A 20,197-nucleotide genomic window follows, 5' to 3' on the forward strand; every position below is an offset into this window, starting at 1 on the left:
TGTGCAATGACCAAAGTGCCGTGTGTGTGTGTGTGTGTGTAACCAATGACCAAAGTGCCGTGTGTGTGTGTGTGTGTGTGTGTGTGTGTAACCATGACCAAAGAACAGGACGTCTTGTGCCTTGGTCCTTTTTGTCAGTGCCGTGTGTGTGTGTGTGTGTGTGTGTGTGTGTGTGTGACCAAAGAACAGGACGTCTTGTGCCTTGGTCCTTTTTGTCAGTGCCGTGTGTGTGTGTGTGTGTGTGTGTGTGTGTGTGTGTGTGTACACAGATATACACTGATACATACACCAAAAAATCTTTAACATGATTCAAGCATAAAAGCTAAAAAGATATAAAATGAATTTTTGTGAAAACTACAGAGTAATATTACAAAGATAAACCTTATCACTATAAAGATCATAGAAATAGCTACATCTTACTTATATTGTCATCCTTTAGTGTCTATAGATATAGGGCAAATGATTTTCGCTGCTCTGATTTTAATTAAACAAATATTCAGACAACTAGTCTAAGGAAAACAACTTCCTCAGTCTTCTAAGCTCTTAAAAAAAACAAAGAATCTGGTCTGGGGAAACATCAAATGAGCAGCTCAGGGGAGCTTTTCGCGAGGTATTCCTTCTCACACCAGGGGAATGGCTGGATCTGGAGGACCACGGGGGTAAAGGCACATGAATGCTGCACAGGCAATTTCCCACCACCACATCTAAAGCTAAAGAGGTAAAAGCAGTCCCTGTAGCTGCCAAATCACACAGACACAGGGCCAGAGCCACAAGTGGTAACAAAGGCTGCAAATGTATGTGTTATCCAAGAACTCTTTAACAGGTAACGGCAATAGGGTAGGTGGCTCTACAAGGACTGGAGACTCACTACCTAGTCACACACCGGCCTGATTAACAAGTCCCAGCAAGATATTGTATTTAACAACAGAAGTATGGTTTTCATGTTGCATATATTACACGTTAGGATGAAAATGCTTATCATTTAATAAACATCCATTAATAAAAGATTAATACTTCCTAACCTTAAAAGCTATCTGAAAAGCAAATATATGTATTGTGACATTTAAAAGATGACTGAAATAATTTGCATTGTACGGCAAAAGTAAGTTTATGATACAGTGGAAACAAATTACATTGGAAGCCAAGAGGTCTACCATAAAACCTAGCACTTAGCAGACATAAAATAAATGAAAAACAAATCAATGATCTAATACCAAAGGTTTCTGGGCAGTTATTTCTTCTCTCTCCTCATTGCTAAAATTAAATGGTAATGGAGATTAAATGGGTTATCACATATAAAGTACTTAAAGCAGCTCCTGGTAGTCAATAGGTAGTACTCAGTAAATAGCAGACACTATTACTAGATGCCAGTCTAACTACTAACCATTCTGAAATTTATAAAATGACAGAGCAAGTGACAAATGCTCTACAGCTCCCTTTCAGCTCTAAAAAATATTTAAATTCTAATTCTCCAACAGTAAGTGCCCCTCCACACACACACACATATTAAAATGCTAAATACAAGCACATTATCCAGACTCCAGTATATTATAGAATACACACCAAACATACTGTGGGGTGGGGAGGTTGGTATGTGTGGGTGTGACTGAATGTCCAGACTATCATTTAAAGTGGAAACTATAACTTGAACAGATATTAAACAAACACAAAAAAAGATATATACTCAAAATAAGGAAAGGGGTTTTGGGTGGAGATTAAGAAGATTGTGTTCTGCTTCTGGCACTGCTGCCAACCTTAAAACCTTAGATGACTCCTATCTATGTTTAAGTTGAGAAAGATTGGAACAGATGATCACTAAGATCTCTCTGAAACTTTCTTCACTTTTTTTCCTCTTTTCAAACCAGAATATCAATTATTACTTAGAATACTGGAAACTTTAGCACAGATAAACATGAAAATTGCTGATCTTCAGCCTAAGCAGTCTCTGATCTGAGAATGAATAATGATGCACCAGCCTTTAGATGGGGCCTACATTCACTTCTAATTAAAGCCAGTGGACTGGATTCTGCCTCTGCATTCTAAAATAAGGTATATTCAGGAATTCTCTGGCGGTCCAATGGTTAGCATTCCAGTCTTTGACTGTTCAATACTAGTCAGGGAACTAAGATCCCACAAGTTGCATGATGCAGCCAAAATTAATTAATTAATTAATTTAAAATAATGTATATTCTACAATGAGAAGGGTAGGAAATAGAAATTAGGTCAATACATGCAGATATGCTAATATTCTCACATAATCACATATTTAACTAATGATTCCTTTGTACCACAATATGTTGAATACCCAACATTTATTCAGCACCTTCCATATGACGAATCCAATGCTAAGCACTTTTAAAGCACTACTGCATAAAGCAAGAAGACAATTTTAAGTGATGTTCAGGCAGGAGAACTATTGTATGGACTGGAATAATAAATACGTAAATTCATTTCACTCCCAAAATAAATCCAAGGAAAAAAGGACAACAGAATCTTAATTATTTCACTATCTTTAAGAAAGACAAATAGGAGCTGAAATTTAAGGTCTAGTGTTCACATCAAGAGAGTAATTTATTCTTAATATCCCCAAGAGGTTTCGTTATATCCTTACCTTTTTTATTGCAAACCTGTAAGAAAATGAGGATCAAAGAACATAATTAACTTGTCTAAAACATATAATTAAAAGTTTAAAAAAAAAACACAACTAAAACCTCTTACCTGAGCATGAAAATTGGACATAGTCGTTGTCTCTATATCCTTCTTTCCCAATATCTCCATTTTTACTGGTGAATTGGGAAAATTAAATGAAAAGTAGTCTAAAAAATCAGGTAAATAAGTAGCTGCCCCATGAACAATACCCATTACATAGAAAGCTGCAGAGTTCTCATTTTCACTGAACACCAGATCCACAAACTCTTCTGCAAACCTCTCCATCTCCACAGGAGACAGATGGGAGAGTTCATTGCTGTAGGCATGGATAACTGATGCACCTCCATTAGGCTGGTGCTCAATATGAATGAGTTGTTTGAACCGCAAAGTGTCCAGCCTTCTGAGGTTGTTCTGAACCCGTGGTTCCTTTAATGAGACAAATGGAAACTCACTGTTCTCTGGAATTTTGGAATCATAATTCTTGGTATCCAAACTCTTTCCACTGTAATCCTTTATGTTATCATTTAGGATACCTTTGGCTTCTTGATCTTCAACATCAGATAGCAATCCTGAGCAGATAGTTTGAATAGATTTGCTATACATTTTTGGACGCTTCCGTTTTTCATTCTCTTTGTGTTTCTTTTTCTTTTTCTTCTTTACCTTCTTAATTTGTAAGTCTTCTACACTTGTTTTTGGTTTCTCCTTCCCACCTGTTGGGAAAAATTTTTTTTTGAAACTACGTATTTTACTTTCTTTAAATATCATGCTTCAGGAACTGTTTTATAAAAATAAGCAAAGTTTACACAAAATGAAGTTTATATTTGGGACTTGTTTTACACAGTATGGATAATCATAATTTAGTCAGGCTCTCTCCCTCTCTCCACACACACAGGCACACATACACACAGAGGAAGGCTGAAGACAGCTATGCTTACAGTGAATGGTACCATTCTGACATTAGATGCTCAATCAGTGTTTAATGAAGTAATGAAATTAATGTTTTAGAAATCATAGTCTTCAAATTTTAAATACAGAAAATCAGAAATGGAAAGCTGAACAAAAGTCAATGTGAACAATGAATGCCCTGCAGATATTTTCCATTGATATGTATCTTTTTTACTTTAAGTTCTTAAAAATTACATACAGGTGTCAAGATTTACAAATCAGCAAAGGAGAAAAACGCTTGCAATAGTATACAAGCAACAAACACAGAAATTCCTTAGCTCTTTACCATACTTCCTTCTCCGTAAACTACTTTTTAATCTAAAACAGGCTATTCTAGATCTACTAGAGTCTACAAAATTCCCACTGAAAACTCAGCAAGGTACCATAAAGAGATGACAAAATCAGAATAATTTCTCATGTCCTAAGTACAAATGATATCCATTTACTGGTAAAGAGAGAAATTAAAGAAAAGAAAAAGAAATAGGTCAATAATAAGTTTATATATTAATGAACCTCTGTAACCAAAGGTAAGTAGACACTAGGCTCAGAAATTTAGAAATCCAAAGAATAAAAGATTAATCTTCAGTGGCTATACAGCTATAGAATTTAAGTGTACATATTAAATACAACATTATCACAGTATATTTATTTCTAGACAATACGAAACACAGAAAGGAACAAACATCCTAATAAGAAAATATTGGGGTTCCTAAGACAAAATAAAAAAGTTATTAAGATGACAATTGAGGGAAAAAAAGCATTCACTGTTTCCATCTTTTATTTCACTTTTACAGATAACCAGTCATGAATTAAATCTTCGCAACCTGCTTCTTTATCTAAATTTTCCCATCTTCACATATCTCTGCTATTCTTTTCTGTCTCTGGTGATTGAGATGTCCTGCCTACTTTCCAAAAATAAGTCCCTCCCACCAACTCCAAAACCCGTTGCTTAAAGTTCTCTCCTCTTCTCTTGACCATCAAACTTCTCATAAAGAACCACTATACCCACCAGTATCTTATCTTTATTACATGACTATTTCTATCCTTTAAATTCTGGGTCTGTTTCCAGTCTACTCAAACTTACTTTCCCAGATTGTTCAAATATCAAATCCAATGATATTCTCTCAAGTCATTTTTCCTGATCTCTCCAAGGTTCTATGTAATCACCCACCTCATCCTTAAGATTACTTTTAATTTCCATGATACTACTACTGCCTGAGCTTCTGATCTAAAAGCCTCATGACTAACTCTCATCTTTAATGCTAGAGCCATAACACTAATTCTGTAAGTTTTATATATTGTTTTGGTCATGTTCATCCCTTCATTCAACTGTTCTCAAGGGTTCTCAATGACTACCAAATAAAATACAATCTCTTCAGTCTAGAATCCAAACTCAGTGTCCTCAAGTACCACAATGCTCTGGTCAGTTACACTACTTACAATTTCTTATGAAACATACCTAATCCTACTTTATCTTTCTACTACTGGTAAAGTTATTTCCTTTCCCCAAAACATCTTTGCCTTGTCCCAGTACTCACTATTGGACTTTCTTACCCATCCTATAAAGACAACTCTTATGTTATTTTCATCATTTTTCTTTGGAACTGAAACATTTTCGCTCTAAATTCATAAACTGTTATTATATATTCTATATATATGAATACATATGATACAGTCAAACAAAGTTATTATTTTTTTCATTCACAGGATGCCTGTATAACATATATCCTTCAGGATAATGTCTGAGTGAAACAAATAACTTTAATAAATTCCTAGTGAAACACTTTTTCTACCAATCATTGAATCCCTCCTGGCTTTTCTGGCATCTAGTACGTTGCTATATATGAACATTTAATGAATCCACGAATACAAAGATTTCTCTCACCAACAGACTACCTGACGTTTACAGGGTTATCCCCTGTTTCCAGTTCAGTCAGTTTTTCACCGTATCCTAACCTTGAAACAAAAAGCATAAAAATTCTCTCAAGTTCACAGCAATTCTTAAAAAGGGAAAGTTTAATGTTAATAATTAACCATCTCGTCTAAAAATTCTTAAGTATGAAATGAAGGCCAAATTGGTATCACTGTGAAAAGCAAAACTAAAAATCTGCCAACATTATTGATTACACAAGTTTGCAAATTCATAAAATGCAAAGTGTTAATTTTCTCAAGAGTCTACATGTAAGTAAGTTAAAAATATAAAAACAAATTCATACTTGCTACCCAGGTATAAATGATCAAAACATCAGATTCAGTTAATATCTTAGGAACAAAATTAGTAATGAAAAGTTAAAATAGAGAGTTAATCAAAATGAAAGATATAAAGAGGTTTATATACGTAAGTGAAATCCAAATGAGTCGAGGAAAAAAGACAGTAGTGAATTAAAACAGAGAACTTAAATAAAATCAATAATAAAAAAAAAACAGGACTTAAAACAGTTTAACTGTTATAGGTATAGTTAATAACTTAACTGGAAATACATGTAAAATTGCACAAATTAAACAGCTTGCCAATACAAGCAGAATTTCATTTGAATGAAAATATAACCTTGATACCCAATTAATTTACATTTAATACATTTTTTAAGTTAAAATAGAAAACATTCAGAATACATGTTACATTAAAATAAAACAGGTACAATAGTTTCTTTCTTAGTTATAGATGAAAATAGTTGTAGTATAATAGAAACTGAGAAACGCTAACTAATAGCAAATTAGTCAAAAGATTATTATATTGAAAATCAAGTAATTAAACTTACATGACAAATTATAATTAAATACTAAGGTGAGCACCATGAACAGAAGAGAGTTAACATAAAATGCCTGAGAGTGCTATCCTTAGAAAGGCCTGCTTGCAAGGCTGGCCCTTGGTTGGCACCTGAGAACTTGTATTTTGGGAAGGTTACTACTATTCTCTGATAAAAGTGGTTCATTGTGCCTAAACTGTTTCTGCAAATAATATGGTTTACATCGAACACCTGTTTTCCTTCTGGGAGCCTTGGATTTTGCTACAACTAGACAGAGGGTGCCTATGTGACCAGTTCCCAACAGAAACCCCAACTACTAAGTTTCTACTGAGCTTCCCTGGTAGACAACATTTCATATATGTTGTCACAATTCACTGCTGGAAGAACTAAGTGCATCTTGTGTGACTCCACTAGGAGAGGACTCTTGGAAGCTTGCACCTAGCTTCCTCCAGAAATTGCCACATGTGCCTTTTGTCCTCACTGACTGCACTTTGTATCCTCTACCGTAAGTCACAGCCATGAGTACAATCTTAGGCCCAGTCCTGTGAGTCCTCCTAGCAAATCATCAAACCTGGGGGTGTTCTTTGGGACCCCTCCCCTCCAATGGATACAAATAAAATGTATCTGTACATCAAACGCTAGCCTTTACTAGATAGATTTTTAAGTTTTATATAATGCATTTCCTGTCTTGGAATGATGCATGAAACGCAATAGATATATATGTAGGAAATTTTTAAATACTTAAGGCGGTAAGACTATTTTGAATATTAATGTTCTTCTCTTATACTAAATGGTATTTAAAGTATATATTTACTCTAAATTCATAATTCTTCAAACAGAGCCCAATACATCAGAACTACAGTGTTTTATTAGAGGATCCTGGTAAATACCCCTAACAGAAAGAATTGTTAAGTAATTTGGACCCTCAAAAAGTATAGAAGTGTAGTTGATGGGAGACCCTCCCCTTGAAGATCCGTACAGTACATTTCAAACACACAATCCCCGCCCCCTCCCCACATGCACAGATAGTCAAAGAGAGAATCAGACACAAAGATAAATGGAGATATACACACAGCCAGAAGAGACACTCTGATAGAGACAGGAAAAAAAAAATCACAAACACAGATAAAAAAGAAAATCGAGTATGTGTTACTAATGGCAAGTTATTTTTAAAAAATCTTTAAAAATTACAAAATCACTAGAATTAATTCCCATTCCTAACCCTAGTATATTTTGAGTGTTAATAAAGGTTGCCAGAAACACTGGATCTGATTTCATATTTAATATGGAAAGTAATATACATAATTTCTTTATCATACACAGAAACAAAGTAGTAATTAGCTTGGCTATTTTCGGCCTGTGGTCTCTGGGAATGACTTTCCTTTTACGCACAGCAACATTTTCACTCTTCCTTTCAAGAATTACCTAGCCCTGACCTTTACTACACTACTAATAACCTTGAACATTGGCTTCTTTTAATGCCCTTTTCACCTGCTCACCATCAAGCTCCTTGATATGCTATAATGACAAAATTTACTCTCAAAAATACTATACTGGTAACATCCATGTTCTTACACCTTTATCAACAAAGAACATAAAATAACTGGAACACCTAAGTATATTCAGAAAAAGTAACTGGTAGACATTAGAAATAAAAAATGAGCTAAATAAGTTTATGTTTCAAATTTATTTGTTCCTTTAAACTGTTTCTGATAAAGCAAACTCCTATTTTATCAGTGAAAAAAATTTATAAGATTTGTCCATTAATAACACCTTTCTGCTATGTATGTAATCATATCATATATACATCTCTAGTCATACGTGATGCAGCTTTAATGAAAATCTGGAGGAAATAAGATTGGTGTGGAGAAAGAGTTAGCATCTATTTCAGATATTCAAGGGTCATCACCCACTCCATGCCTGTGTCTGCCCTGCAATGTTGGCATCATCAGAAAGAGAAACTTATAAAGGGAAGAAAAGTCAAAAACCATAAAATGGGGCACAAGGCAGTAAAGAACAGCATACTTAACTCCCCCAACCTAATTGATTTTCTTGTTGCTTCAGGACACCAATAACAAAGGATGCCTTTCCCTGATCATAAGGCTCACTCGGTAAATGGCTGGCCACACAAGTGGGACAAACTGTGCTGGATAATAACAACAGCTAGTACTTACTCACTGCTTACCATGGGACAGGCACAATCTTACAAGTTAATCATGTTTTTATTCATTTAATTATCTACATACTACCTGTGGCTCAGCTGGTAAAGAATCCGCCTGCAGTGTGGGAGACCTGGGTTCGATCCCTGGGTTGGAAAGATCCCCTGGAGAAGGGAACGGCTACCCACTCCAGTATTCTGGGCTGGAGAATTCCATGGACTATATAGACCATGGGGTCACAGAGTCAGACACAACTGAGCGACTTTCACTTTCAGTTTTTTTTACCCTCCGAGGAGAGATAAGTTTTCTCATTGTTTTTAATCACAAGAGTTCATCTTTCGTACATGTTAACAAGAAAGATTCATATCTATTTATTGAATATCTGTGGACTAGACACTGTACTTGGTACTTCCCCTATACTTAACGTCATTTAATCTCCACAACCCTGAAAGGCAGTAATTATTATTTACCTCCATTTCACAGTAAGTATATTTTCCTATGTCATCCCAGAGATCAATTTATTTCCAAATCTCTTTTATTCCCTTCTATCATCACTAGGGTTCAGTTTAGCTTAATTATCTCTTAAGCTTTTCATTTATTTCAAAATCAAGGTTACCACTGTATATTACTAGAAAAATCTCCACTTTTTAGGTTATTTAAAATTCTGCTTGCATATGTAATTTCGAGGTTCACATACTTCACATTAATGGTATGCAAGGAATTTAACATTCAACCAAGTGATAGGAAGTTACAACACTGGACACTCAAATGAATAATAAAATGACTATGTGACTAAAGCAATTTAAAAAATGACTACACCAATATGGTAAAGAAAAAAAAACATTTCAAGTGTGAATCATAAGCTGCTGTACAGCCCTAGCGTGATTATATTCAATTTCTGCCTCAAAATTTGTTCTGTTTGGACAACACACATCAAACACACTGGCAAAGAAACAAAACGAAAGGACCATGAGCGTTAACCAAGCAGTCACCAACTTCAGCTCTGTGATGTTTCTTCAGGGTCAAAAGAATTTTTTAGAAAATAAAGTTCTGACAAGTAGAAAATAAGAGCTTAGCCAAAGTACATCAAAGAACATGTGGAAACAGGACAAAGAGTTAAATGAAATCATAGAATCTAAAAGTCTATGTACCTTAAATTATGTAATTAACCAGTTATTTCATTGCACCTACAGTGCTATGGACTTCTCTCCCTTACGTAGACAGAAAGGCTTATGCACATGCAAATTCAACATGAAATTAATAAAAGTCAACGTGTTATGATCAACAAATTGCTGACTTGATGAGGCAGTTAATGAATTTGCCAGCTATCAAGCAAGCAAATGCCACTGATTCTTCTTACCTTTCTATCTGAGTGAATTTAAAACTATCTTTCTATCACAAATTCTCTCTCGAAGAGTTCATATTTATTGATAGGATCTATATTATTACCTAACCATCCACCCCCACATAATAACTGAAACAGTTATAATGAGAAAAAAATAGGAAACAAAAAGAGGATATTCTTAAGCATGCAAGAAACATACAGTAAAACAGAACATCTTGTTATTTAGCTCAGAGTAAAATGCTCCTTCTAAACTATGCATAGTGATTATCATCAAATATTGGTAAGATCGCCACCTCTGCCATACCTCTCTATCGTGGTAAATACTGCTTTAGTCTTTTCTTTTGGATTATCCAAATATCGATAAACTAGTAATGTAAACACAGAATTATATAACCTACTTTTAAATAATTCAATAATAATTACCTTTACTACTTCCAATAACTCACTAAATAAATATGCTAAAGACATATTACTATACAGATTAGAAAAGTCCACTATTAACTTTTCATATCTTGACCACAAATGTTTATTCTCAGTGAAATTCAGCACCAAGTAACATTTCTTATTTTAATCACTAAGCCAATAAATATACTGAACAATGTAACATCGTACAACTGAAATCACTTAATATAAACTTACTTTTCAGCAAAATCTTTACTTCTCCATTTTCTTTCTTGATCTCATTCATTACTTTATGCTTCTTTTTTTCTCTCTCCTTTTCTTTATCTCTCTCTTTAATTTTGTCTTTGATTTTATCTAAAAGACAAAATAAATACTTCAAAACATCTTACAACTTTATTTTTTTCATGAACTACAATGCAATTTCTCAAATTACAATACACCAAGGAAATCAGAAAGAACAACAATTACACCTTTTTTTCTTTCTCTAAGTTTTTAGGAAGTATTTTTAAATTTCCTTTCATATATTAAACACTGGAATATATACATCATAAGCTGTCAAAATGTATCATTACAAATTTTATTCTACAGATTATTCTTCACCTACTTCATTTCCAACACAACATCAGCCTAACTTCAAATCACTTAAAATAATTGGCTAACTTTAATCAGAAGAGTAAACTACAGTGTAAAAAGGGCTAGTTTTGAAGTTGGGCATACTGGTTAACACAACACTGGAAAAAATACTCATTCTCAATGGCCTAATGTTTAAAATGATGGATGATAAATTTTCATAGGTTACACCAGGGCTAAATGAAGGAAGATATAAAAAGACTACCCAGAGTCTGATATATATACGTATATATATATACACACACATACATATAAGACTAGATGTTAAGTTTCCTTACCCTTGTATCTTTTAAAAAAGACATGACTGACTTGGCTAACTAGTGATACTATGATATTAAAATAAGGCATATAGGAACTCAAAGAATCATTGGTCCACATTCTAAAATTCAAACTTTGTGTCTGCAAAATTATTTGATGTCCTTTTGTAATTCTTGTTTATTCAATCAAGCTCCTATGCACCCAGCAAAAACAATGTAGAGGAGAACTTTAAAATAGTGATGAAGTCCTTGTCCTCAAAAAGCTCACTACAATTACAAAGTTATGACACAAAACTTCACACAAAACTGCAAAACATCCTGCAGCAGCCAAGATTACACACCACATGTGCCAATGGCATCATTTCTTCAAATCCCTTCATACTTCTCCTTCTATAAATACTACCCTAAATTCAGGTCTTAGTCATCTAATGTTTATTTAGATTACTGTCTAGATCAGTTTTGTTAAATAGAAATATAAGGGTTACCACATAAGTAAATTTGCATTTTTTTTCAGTAAATTTACATTTTTAGCAGTCACATTAGAAACAAAAGGAAGCCAGTGAAATATTTTTCAACAGGGAACCAATACTAAAAAACTGTTATTGAGATATTTCACATTCTTTTACTCATAATAAGATTATAAAATTCAGTCTACAGTTTACATTCACGGCACATCTCAATACAAAGTAGCTCAACATTAACTGTTCAATAGCCATGTAAGACGAAGGGCTACCGTACTGAACCACTCTCTAGACTACTAAAATAGATAATTCCTAAAAAACATTAAATCTATGTACTTAACAAGTATTTTAAAACGTATTAATTTTAAAAATACAGATTTGAGGACTTCCCTGGTGGCTCATCGGTAAAGAATCCACTTGTCAATCCAGGAGATAACAAGCTTCATCCCTCATCTGGGAAGATCCCACACGCCACGGGGCAACTAAGTCCAAATGCCACAACTATCGAGCCTCTACTCTAGAGTCGGGGAGGGCAGCCCCTGAAGCCTGTGCACCCCAGAGCCCGTGCTCTGCAACAAGAGAAGCCACGGCAATTAGAAGCCTGTGTGCCGCAACTACAGAAAGCCCACACACAGCAACAAAGGCCCAACATGGCCAAAAATAAATACATAAAACCATCTTTTAAAAAGAATCAATGTCTTTTCCAATGAGTCGGCTCTCTGCATCAGGTGGCCGAAGTGTTGGAGCTTCACCTTCAGCATCAGTCCGTCCAGTGAATATTCTGGGTTGATTTCCTTTAGGATGGATTGGTCTGATCTCCTTGCAGTCTTTGATGAGTCTTTTCCAGCATCACAGTTTGCAAGTATCAATTCTTCAGCACTCAGCCTTCTTTATGGACCAACTCTCACATTCATTAAACGACTACTGGGAAGATATAGCTTTGACTATATGGACATTTGTGGGCAAAGTGATGTCTTTACTTTTTAATACACTAAGTCTGCCATAGTTTTTTTTTCTAAAGAGCAAGCATCTTTTAATTTCATGGCTGCAGTCACCGTCAGCTTTATTTTGGAGCCCAAGAAAATAAAGTCTGACACTGTTTCCATTATTTCCCCATTTATTTGCAATGAAGTGACAGGACCAGATGCCATGATCTTCGTTTTCTGAATGCTGAGTTTTAAGCCAAGTTTTTCACTCTCCTCTTTCACCTTCATCAAGAGGCTCCTTAGTTCCTCTTTGCTTTCTGCCATTAGGGTGGTTTCATCTGTGTATCTGAGCTCGTTGACATTTCTCCCTGAAATCTTCATTTCAGCTTGTGATTTACCCAGCCTGGTATTTCAGATGATATACTCTGCACATAAGTTAAATAAACAGGGTGACAATGTACAGCCTTGACATACTCCTTTCCCAATTTTGAACCAGTCCATTGTTGCATGTCTGGTCCTAACTGTTGCTTCTTGACTTGCATACAGTTTTCTCAGGAGGCAGGTAAGTTGGTCTGGTATTCCCATCTCTTGAAGAATTTTCCAGTTTGTTGTGATCTACAGTCAAAGGCTTTAGCATAGTCAATGAAAACAGATATTTTTTCTGGAATTCCCTTGCTTTTTCTATGACCAAATGGTTGTTGGAAATTTGATCTCTGGTTCCTCTGCCTTGTCTAAATCCAGCTTGAAGGATCTTGAGTATTACTTTACTAGCATATGAAATGAGTGCAATTATGCAGCAGTTTGAGCATTCTTTGTCATTGCCCTTCCTTAGGTTTGGAATGAAAACTGACCTTTTCCAGTTCTGATATATGCTCATATACAACTTATTCTAAAATTCTAGAGTTGATTAAATTGTTCTCATACTTCAGATTACCTCACTATTCTTACTTTTGATGTTTTAAAATCCTTGAAATCATATAATAGACTGTCATTCAGCCATAAAATGTCAGCACAAATAGCTGGAGCCTAGACACATATATAAGTTAATATTGCATAAGTAATCACACTTTTTAAAAATGAACTAGTTACATATCATTTAAAATCACAACTGAAGAAAACAGTTATCTGAAATGTCTCCACATTTTTTTCCAATTATCCCTAAATATTTACTAACCTAAATGTATTATTTCAATAACTATTAAACTTTTAAGTTTATTAAAGTATAATATACATACAGAAAAAAAAAAGCATTAAGTACCATAAACCACTCAATTTTCACAAAAATAAACAGCACCCAGTTCCCCTGTGTTCCCTTCAGTCTTTACGCAGCGCTAAGGGTAACCATGAGCCTGACTTCTAACCCCAAAGATTAAAACAACTATAGAATTTTAATGGCAAATAAAGAATATGAGCTATAAATCTACAACAGAATATATTTTTGCAGAATAAAATTAAACTAGTTTCTCAGGAAATAAAACTGTAATATAGCATGATCCAATTTTTATAGGCTTTATTTATGAATATATTTACTTACAGATTTTTTCTTTTTTTTTTTAAGTAGTTTTAGGTTCAAAGAAAAATGGAACAGAAGCCAAAGAGATTTCTCTACCTACCTCCTGCCTCTACAAACCACAATTTTTAAGAATTTATAATTAATATACACACATTCAAAAAACAGACTGAAAGATGATAATGCAAATTAACAGCCATTACTTTAAAGTGGCAAAAAGTTTCTAAGTTTCTGCAGTAGGAGTGTATCAGTTGTGTAATATAGGAGATAGCAAGAGTGAACATTGACATTTTAGGAATCAGTGAACTAAAATGGACTGGAATGGGCAAATTTAATTCAAATGACCATTATATCTACTACTGTGGGCAAGAATCCCTTAGGAGAAATGGAGTAGCCCTCACTGTCAACAAAAGAGTCCGAAACGCAGTACTTGGGTGCAATCTCAAAAATGACAGAATGATCTCTGTTTGTTTCCAAGGCAAACCATTGAATATCACAGTAATCCAAGTCTATGCCCCAACCAGTAATGCTGAAGAAGCTTAAGTTGAAAGGTTCTATGAAGACCTACAAGACCTTCTAGGACTAACACCCAAAAAAAGACGTCGTTTTCATCATAGGGGACTGGAATGCAAAAGTAGGAAGTCAAGAGATACCTGGAGTAACAGGGAAATTTAGCCTTGGAGTACAAAATGAAGCAGGGCAAAGGCAAACAGAGTTTTTGCCAAGAGAACGCACTGGTCATAGCAAACACCCTCTTCCAACAATACAAGAGAAGACTCTACACATGGACATCACCAGGCAGTCAATACTGAAATCAGATTGATTATATTCTTTGCAGCTAAAGAGGGAGAAGCTCTATACTGTCAGCAAAAACAAGACTGGGAGCTGACTGTGGCTCCAATCATGAACTCCTTATTGCCAAATTCAGACTTAAATTGAAGAAAGTAGGGAAAACCACGAGACCATTCAGGTATGACCTAAATCAAAATCCTTACAATTATACATTGGAAGTGATAAATAGATTCAAGGAATTAGATCTGATAGACACAGTGCCTGAAGAACTATGGAGAGAGGTTTGTGACACTGTACAGGAGACAGTGATCAAGACCATCCCCAAGAAAAGGAAATGCAAAAAGGCAATATGGTTGTCTGAGGAGGCCTTACAAATGGCTGACAAGAGAAGCAAAAGGCAAAGGAGAAAAGGAAAGATATATCCATTTGAATGCAGAGTTCCAAAGAAGGGCAAGGAGAGATAAGAAAGCCTTCCTCAGTGATCAATGCAAAGAAATCGAGGAAAACAATAGAATGGGAAAGACTAGAGATCTCTTCAAGAAAATTAGAGATACAAAGGGAATATTTCATGCAAAGATGGGCACAATAAAGGACAGAAATGGTATGGACCTAACAGAAACGGAAGATGTTAAGAAGAGGTGGCATGAATACACAGAAAAACTATACAAAAAATATCTTCATGACCCAGATAACCACGATGGTGTGATCACTAACCTAGAGCCAGACATCCTGGAGTACAAAGTCAAGTGGGCCTTAGGAAGCATTACTACGAACAAAGCTAGTGGAGGTGACAGAATTCCAGTTGAGCTATTTCAAATCCTAAAGATGATGGTGTGAAAATGCTGCACTCAATATGCCACCAAATTTGGAAAATTCAGCAGTGGCCACAGGACTGGAAAAGGTCAGTTTTCATTCCAGACCTAAATAATGGCAATGCCAAAGAATGTTCAAACTACCGCACAACTTCACTCATCTCACACGCTAGCAAAGTTAATGTTCAAAATTCTCCAAGCCCGGCTTCAACAGTACGTGAAACATGAGCTTCCAGATGTTCAAGCTGGATTTAGAAAAGGCATAGGAACCAGAGACCAAATTGTCAACATCCGCTGGATCATCTAAAAAGCAAGAGAGTTCCAGAAAAACAACTACTTCTGCTTTATTGATTATTCCAAAGCCTTTGATAGTGTAGATCACAATAAACTGTGGAAAATTCTGAAAGAGATGGGAATACCAGACCACCTGACCTGCCTCTTGAGAAATCTGTTTCCAGGTCAAGAAGCAACAGTTAGAACCAGACATGGAACAACAGCCTGTTCTCAAATTAAGGAAGGAGAACGTCAAGGATGCATATTGTCACCCTGCTTATTTAACTTATATGCAGATACATCATGTGAAATGCCAGGCTGGATGAAGCACAAGCTGGAATCAAGATATCCAGGAGAAATATCAATAACTTCAGATACGCAGATGACACCACCTTTATGGCAGAAAGTGAAGAGGAACTAAAGAGTTTCTTGATGAAAGTAAAAAAGGAGAGTGAAAAACCCAGTTTAAAACTCAACATTCATAAAACTAAATCATGGCATCTGGTCCCATCACTTCATGGCAAATAGATGGGGAAACAATGGAAAACAGTGACAGACTATTTTTTCGGGCTCCAATATCACTTCAGATGGGGACTGCAGCCATGAAATTAAAAGACGCTTGCTTCCTGGAAGAAAAGTTATGATCAACCTAGACAGAATATTAAAAAGCAGACATTACTTGGCTAACAACAGTCCATCCAGTCAAAGCTATGGTTTTTCCAGTAGTCACGTATGGATGTGAGAGTTGGACTATAAAGAAAGCTGAGTGCCAAAGAACTGATGCTTTTGAACTGTGGTGTTGGAGAGGACTCTTTGAGAGTCCCTTTGACTTCAAGGAGAGCAAACCAGTCAATGCTCAAGGAAATCAGTCCTGAATATTCAGTGGAAGGACTGGTGCTGAAGTTCCAATACTTTGGCCACCTGATGCGAAGAACTGACTCAATAGAAAAGACCCTGATGCTGGGAAAAACTGAAGGCAGGAGAAGCCGGTGATGGAGGATGAGATGGTTGATTGGCATCACCAATTTGATGGACATGAGTTTGAACAAGCTCTGGGAGTTGGTGATGGACAGGGAAGCCTGGCGTGCTGCAGTCCATGGGGTTAGAAAGAGTTGGAGACGACTGAGTGACTGAACTGAACTGAATACACAAAAAGGGGGTCTTGAAATATGCCCTCAAGTACAGTATTAAATAGTTCAAGAAAAAGTAAGGTGTGACGTCATTATATGAAAGACACCTATGGAAACAAAACAATGACAAAGTCAAGACATTAAGAGTGACTGACAACATAACTGCATTTACTGCCTATCCTATACCCTCAAAACAAAGGAAACAAAAACAAATAAGCCTATATATACATAGCAGAAAAGCATTTTTGTGGCATAACTGTTGTCGGTACATGCACATCTATCTCAGTCTCGACCCCACTCACTCTTCGGAGAAATTTTTGCTTCCTGTCAGAGCACATCCTTTTTCAAAACCCAACTTAAAGTACATTCATTAAATTTTCTGTAGTCATGTTCCAGATAGTATAAAGATGTATGTTAGGTATTTGCTTGTTACAGGCAGACATGTAAGAGCTATGATTAAGTGGGAAATTCACAAGCTCAGGAGACCCAGGTTCAAGTTTAAGCTCTATAACCCTGATAACTAACATACTTTCAGATCTCCAGTTTCAGCTGTAAGATGGAGTTTAGGTAAGATTAAATAGAAGTCTATACAAAAACATTTTATAAAATATGCCTTATACATACAGACTATTATTATCTATCTACCCATACTACTGAGGTATAATAAACATTTTGGGCCATAACAATTGAGAACTCCACCATCTAAACAACCTCAAGTCTGCTGCTACTACACAGTAATGCATTTTTATTTATAAAGGCCACTTCTAGGTCTTTCCACACACACACAAAAAAAGACTCCCTGGCATCTAGTTTACTGAATAGGTTGTTCTTTTTTTTTTTTCCATTTATTTTTATTAGTTGGAGGCTAATTACAATATTGTAGTGGTTTCTGCCATACACTGACATGAATCAGCCATGAATTTACATGTGTTCCCCATCCCGATCCCCCCTCCCGTGAATAGGTTGTTCTTTAACGATCATCATTCTTAAGTTTTTATTTGTTTCCATGACCAAGAATTTGTACAGTTTTAACCTTCAGGGTTTAATCTAAGGCTTGGAAAGAATTTCTAGCTCAATTTCCTGTCACAATTCTTAGAATAAAAGTAAGAATTATTCCATCGTAAGAACAACAAAAGTATGTGTTTTGAAAAGTCCAATTTAACATAAGGACAAGTTTTATTTTAAAATAAAAAGGGGGATACAGGACAGATGGAACACAGATGCTAAGAGACCCACAAAAACAATTTAAATCTAAAGAGGCCAAAGGAATATAAGAATGAAGGGAAAAAGAAGGAGTAAGTAAGTCATTACAACTCACAACATACTATAAATTATGTATGTGGGAAAACACACATGGGCTAAAGACAGATCTCATATGGAAAAGTTAAAACATGAAAAGGAACGCTAACGAAAATAGTTTCAAACAAAATATAAATGGAATTCATCAAACATATGATCAACTTATGATTTAGTAGTGTAAACCATATATGCAGCAATGTATAATAACATATATTTCATTCACCCAATACATTTCTATTGAGCACTTATGTGTAAGAGGCAAAACAATTCTAGTGCTTGACTAAAGAACCTTAAAACTGATAAGGTATCAGTTGATCCTTATGTTAAGCACCACTCTGGAAATAAGTCTTTTTTTTTTCAAGCTTTTATTCAATTGTCACAATATTGTTTCTGTTCTACATTTTTTGGCCACAAGACATACGGGAACCCAGATCCCCAATCAGGGATCAAACCCACAGCCCCTGCAATGGAAGGTGAGGTCTCAACCACTCGACCTCTAGGGAAGTCCCCTGGAAACCAGTTCTTAAATAATAAAATAGCTGTTTTCATCTGGTTATAATAAAATTCAATAGTCTCCACAAGCATTGATGTTATTATGATAATGTAGGGATGAAAATACACACATACACACACACAAATATTACATGAACTGCTCCAGTAAGAAAGCAAAACTTAGAAAAAGCACTGTGAATACCTTTAAGAAACTGATCAAATGTATCAACAAGCCATTCACCTGGAATGGTCAGAATTAATTCACAGATTTCCAGATAACACACGACTGCCACCTGCTATAACAGTTCTAATTACATTTCTACATACATCACTGCTTTCAAAAATACAAGACATTTTAACTTTTGCTGTCATATTCATACTGCCTTCAAAAACAGAAGAAAAAATAAAATGTTCAACTAAACAGCAACTGAGAATCATTTCATTGTTATTGTTTCACCTGTCATTTATCACCCAGGTACAAGAGGTGAGAGCTCTAACTTCCGGCAGTCACTGACAGGCTCATTCTCACTTGATCTGTGCTAAGAAACCAGAGCAGGTGCACTAACACTACACTGTATAATGCAGCAAGCAGGTTCTCTATCTCATACCGTATTCTAGTCAGCTACAAACATATCTTTCTTCTTAGCACCATTCCTGCTCCCACCAGTGTACATTCCTTGAGGCAGAGATGGCTCTCCCTCAATAAATGCTTGTTCGATGCATGAAAGAAGTCCTGCAATAAAGTAGGACATTACTGTTATTTTTCTATAGTTCATCACGACTTTCTCTCCAGTAATACTCTAGATTGATCTTTGTTAATTCTTCCTTCTTTTCCACGGCAAGAAAGGAAATTCTTAGTCCTGAAAACCTTTCAGGATTAGTTCTTCAAATGTATATATATATCCCTTTTCTAAGTGACCTGGTCATTTTTGACGAACAGCTTTAAGATTTAATAAAGCTATTCTTCAACAACAGTAGGAATCCAAAACTTTTCTGGATTAGCCTTAATAAAGACAAATAATATTTCCCTAACAACAATGGGGTAATTTCTTTTTTACAAAGAGTTGCTTTTACACAAAGAACTCTTACAATTTAACACCAAGAAAGGAAAAAATTATCAACAGAAAAAAAAATCTTAAAAAGAAAATAAAAAATAGTAAATAGGAAAAGGTAGAAAGCACATAAAACAAGCACATTTCAAATAATGTTAATGTCCCATAAACATGAAGAAAAACTCAATTAAAATAAAGTAAAATCATTTTTTTCACCTATCAAACTGACCGGTTTTATTGGGATATTCATATATCACTGAATAAATTTTAAGGTGTATACAGCATAATGATTTGACTTACATGTATCACAAACTGT

At 35.2% G+C, this 20,197-nt stretch overlaps 1 protein-coding gene and 1 long non-coding RNA gene across 2 annotated transcripts in view; one reads left to right on the forward strand and one right to left on the reverse strand.

Annotated features, from left to right (window-relative positions):
* LOC122438265 overlaps positions 1–12,246 on the forward strand; it is a 35,476-nt gene extending 23,230 nt beyond the window's left edge. Inside the window, exon 3 of the long non-coding RNA XR_006268504.1 lies at positions 11,972–12,246. This is a non-coding gene — a long non-coding RNA (uncharacterized LOC122438265). The remainder of the gene's footprint in view (positions 1–11,971) is intronic.
* RSBN1L (round spermatid basic protein 1 like) overlaps positions 1–20,197 on the reverse strand; it is a 79,754-nt gene that overhangs the window by 28,420 nt on the left and 31,137 nt on the right. The window contains exons 2-3 of the mRNA XM_043462944.1: positions 10,485–10,601; positions 2,719–3,359 (exon numbers count right to left, since the gene is read on the reverse strand). Coding sequence (XP_043318879.1) covers positions 2,719–3,359; positions 10,485–10,601 — 758 coding nt within the window. The remainder of the gene's footprint in view (positions 1–2,718; positions 3,360–10,484; positions 10,602–20,197) is intronic.

This window comes from Cervus canadensis, chromosome 3, assembly GCF_019320065.1.
Source record: "Cervus canadensis isolate Bull #8, Minnesota chromosome 3, ASM1932006v1, whole genome shotgun sequence".
Classification (NCBI taxonomy): domain Eukaryota; kingdom Metazoa; phylum Chordata; class Mammalia; order Artiodactyla; family Cervidae; genus Cervus; species Cervus canadensis.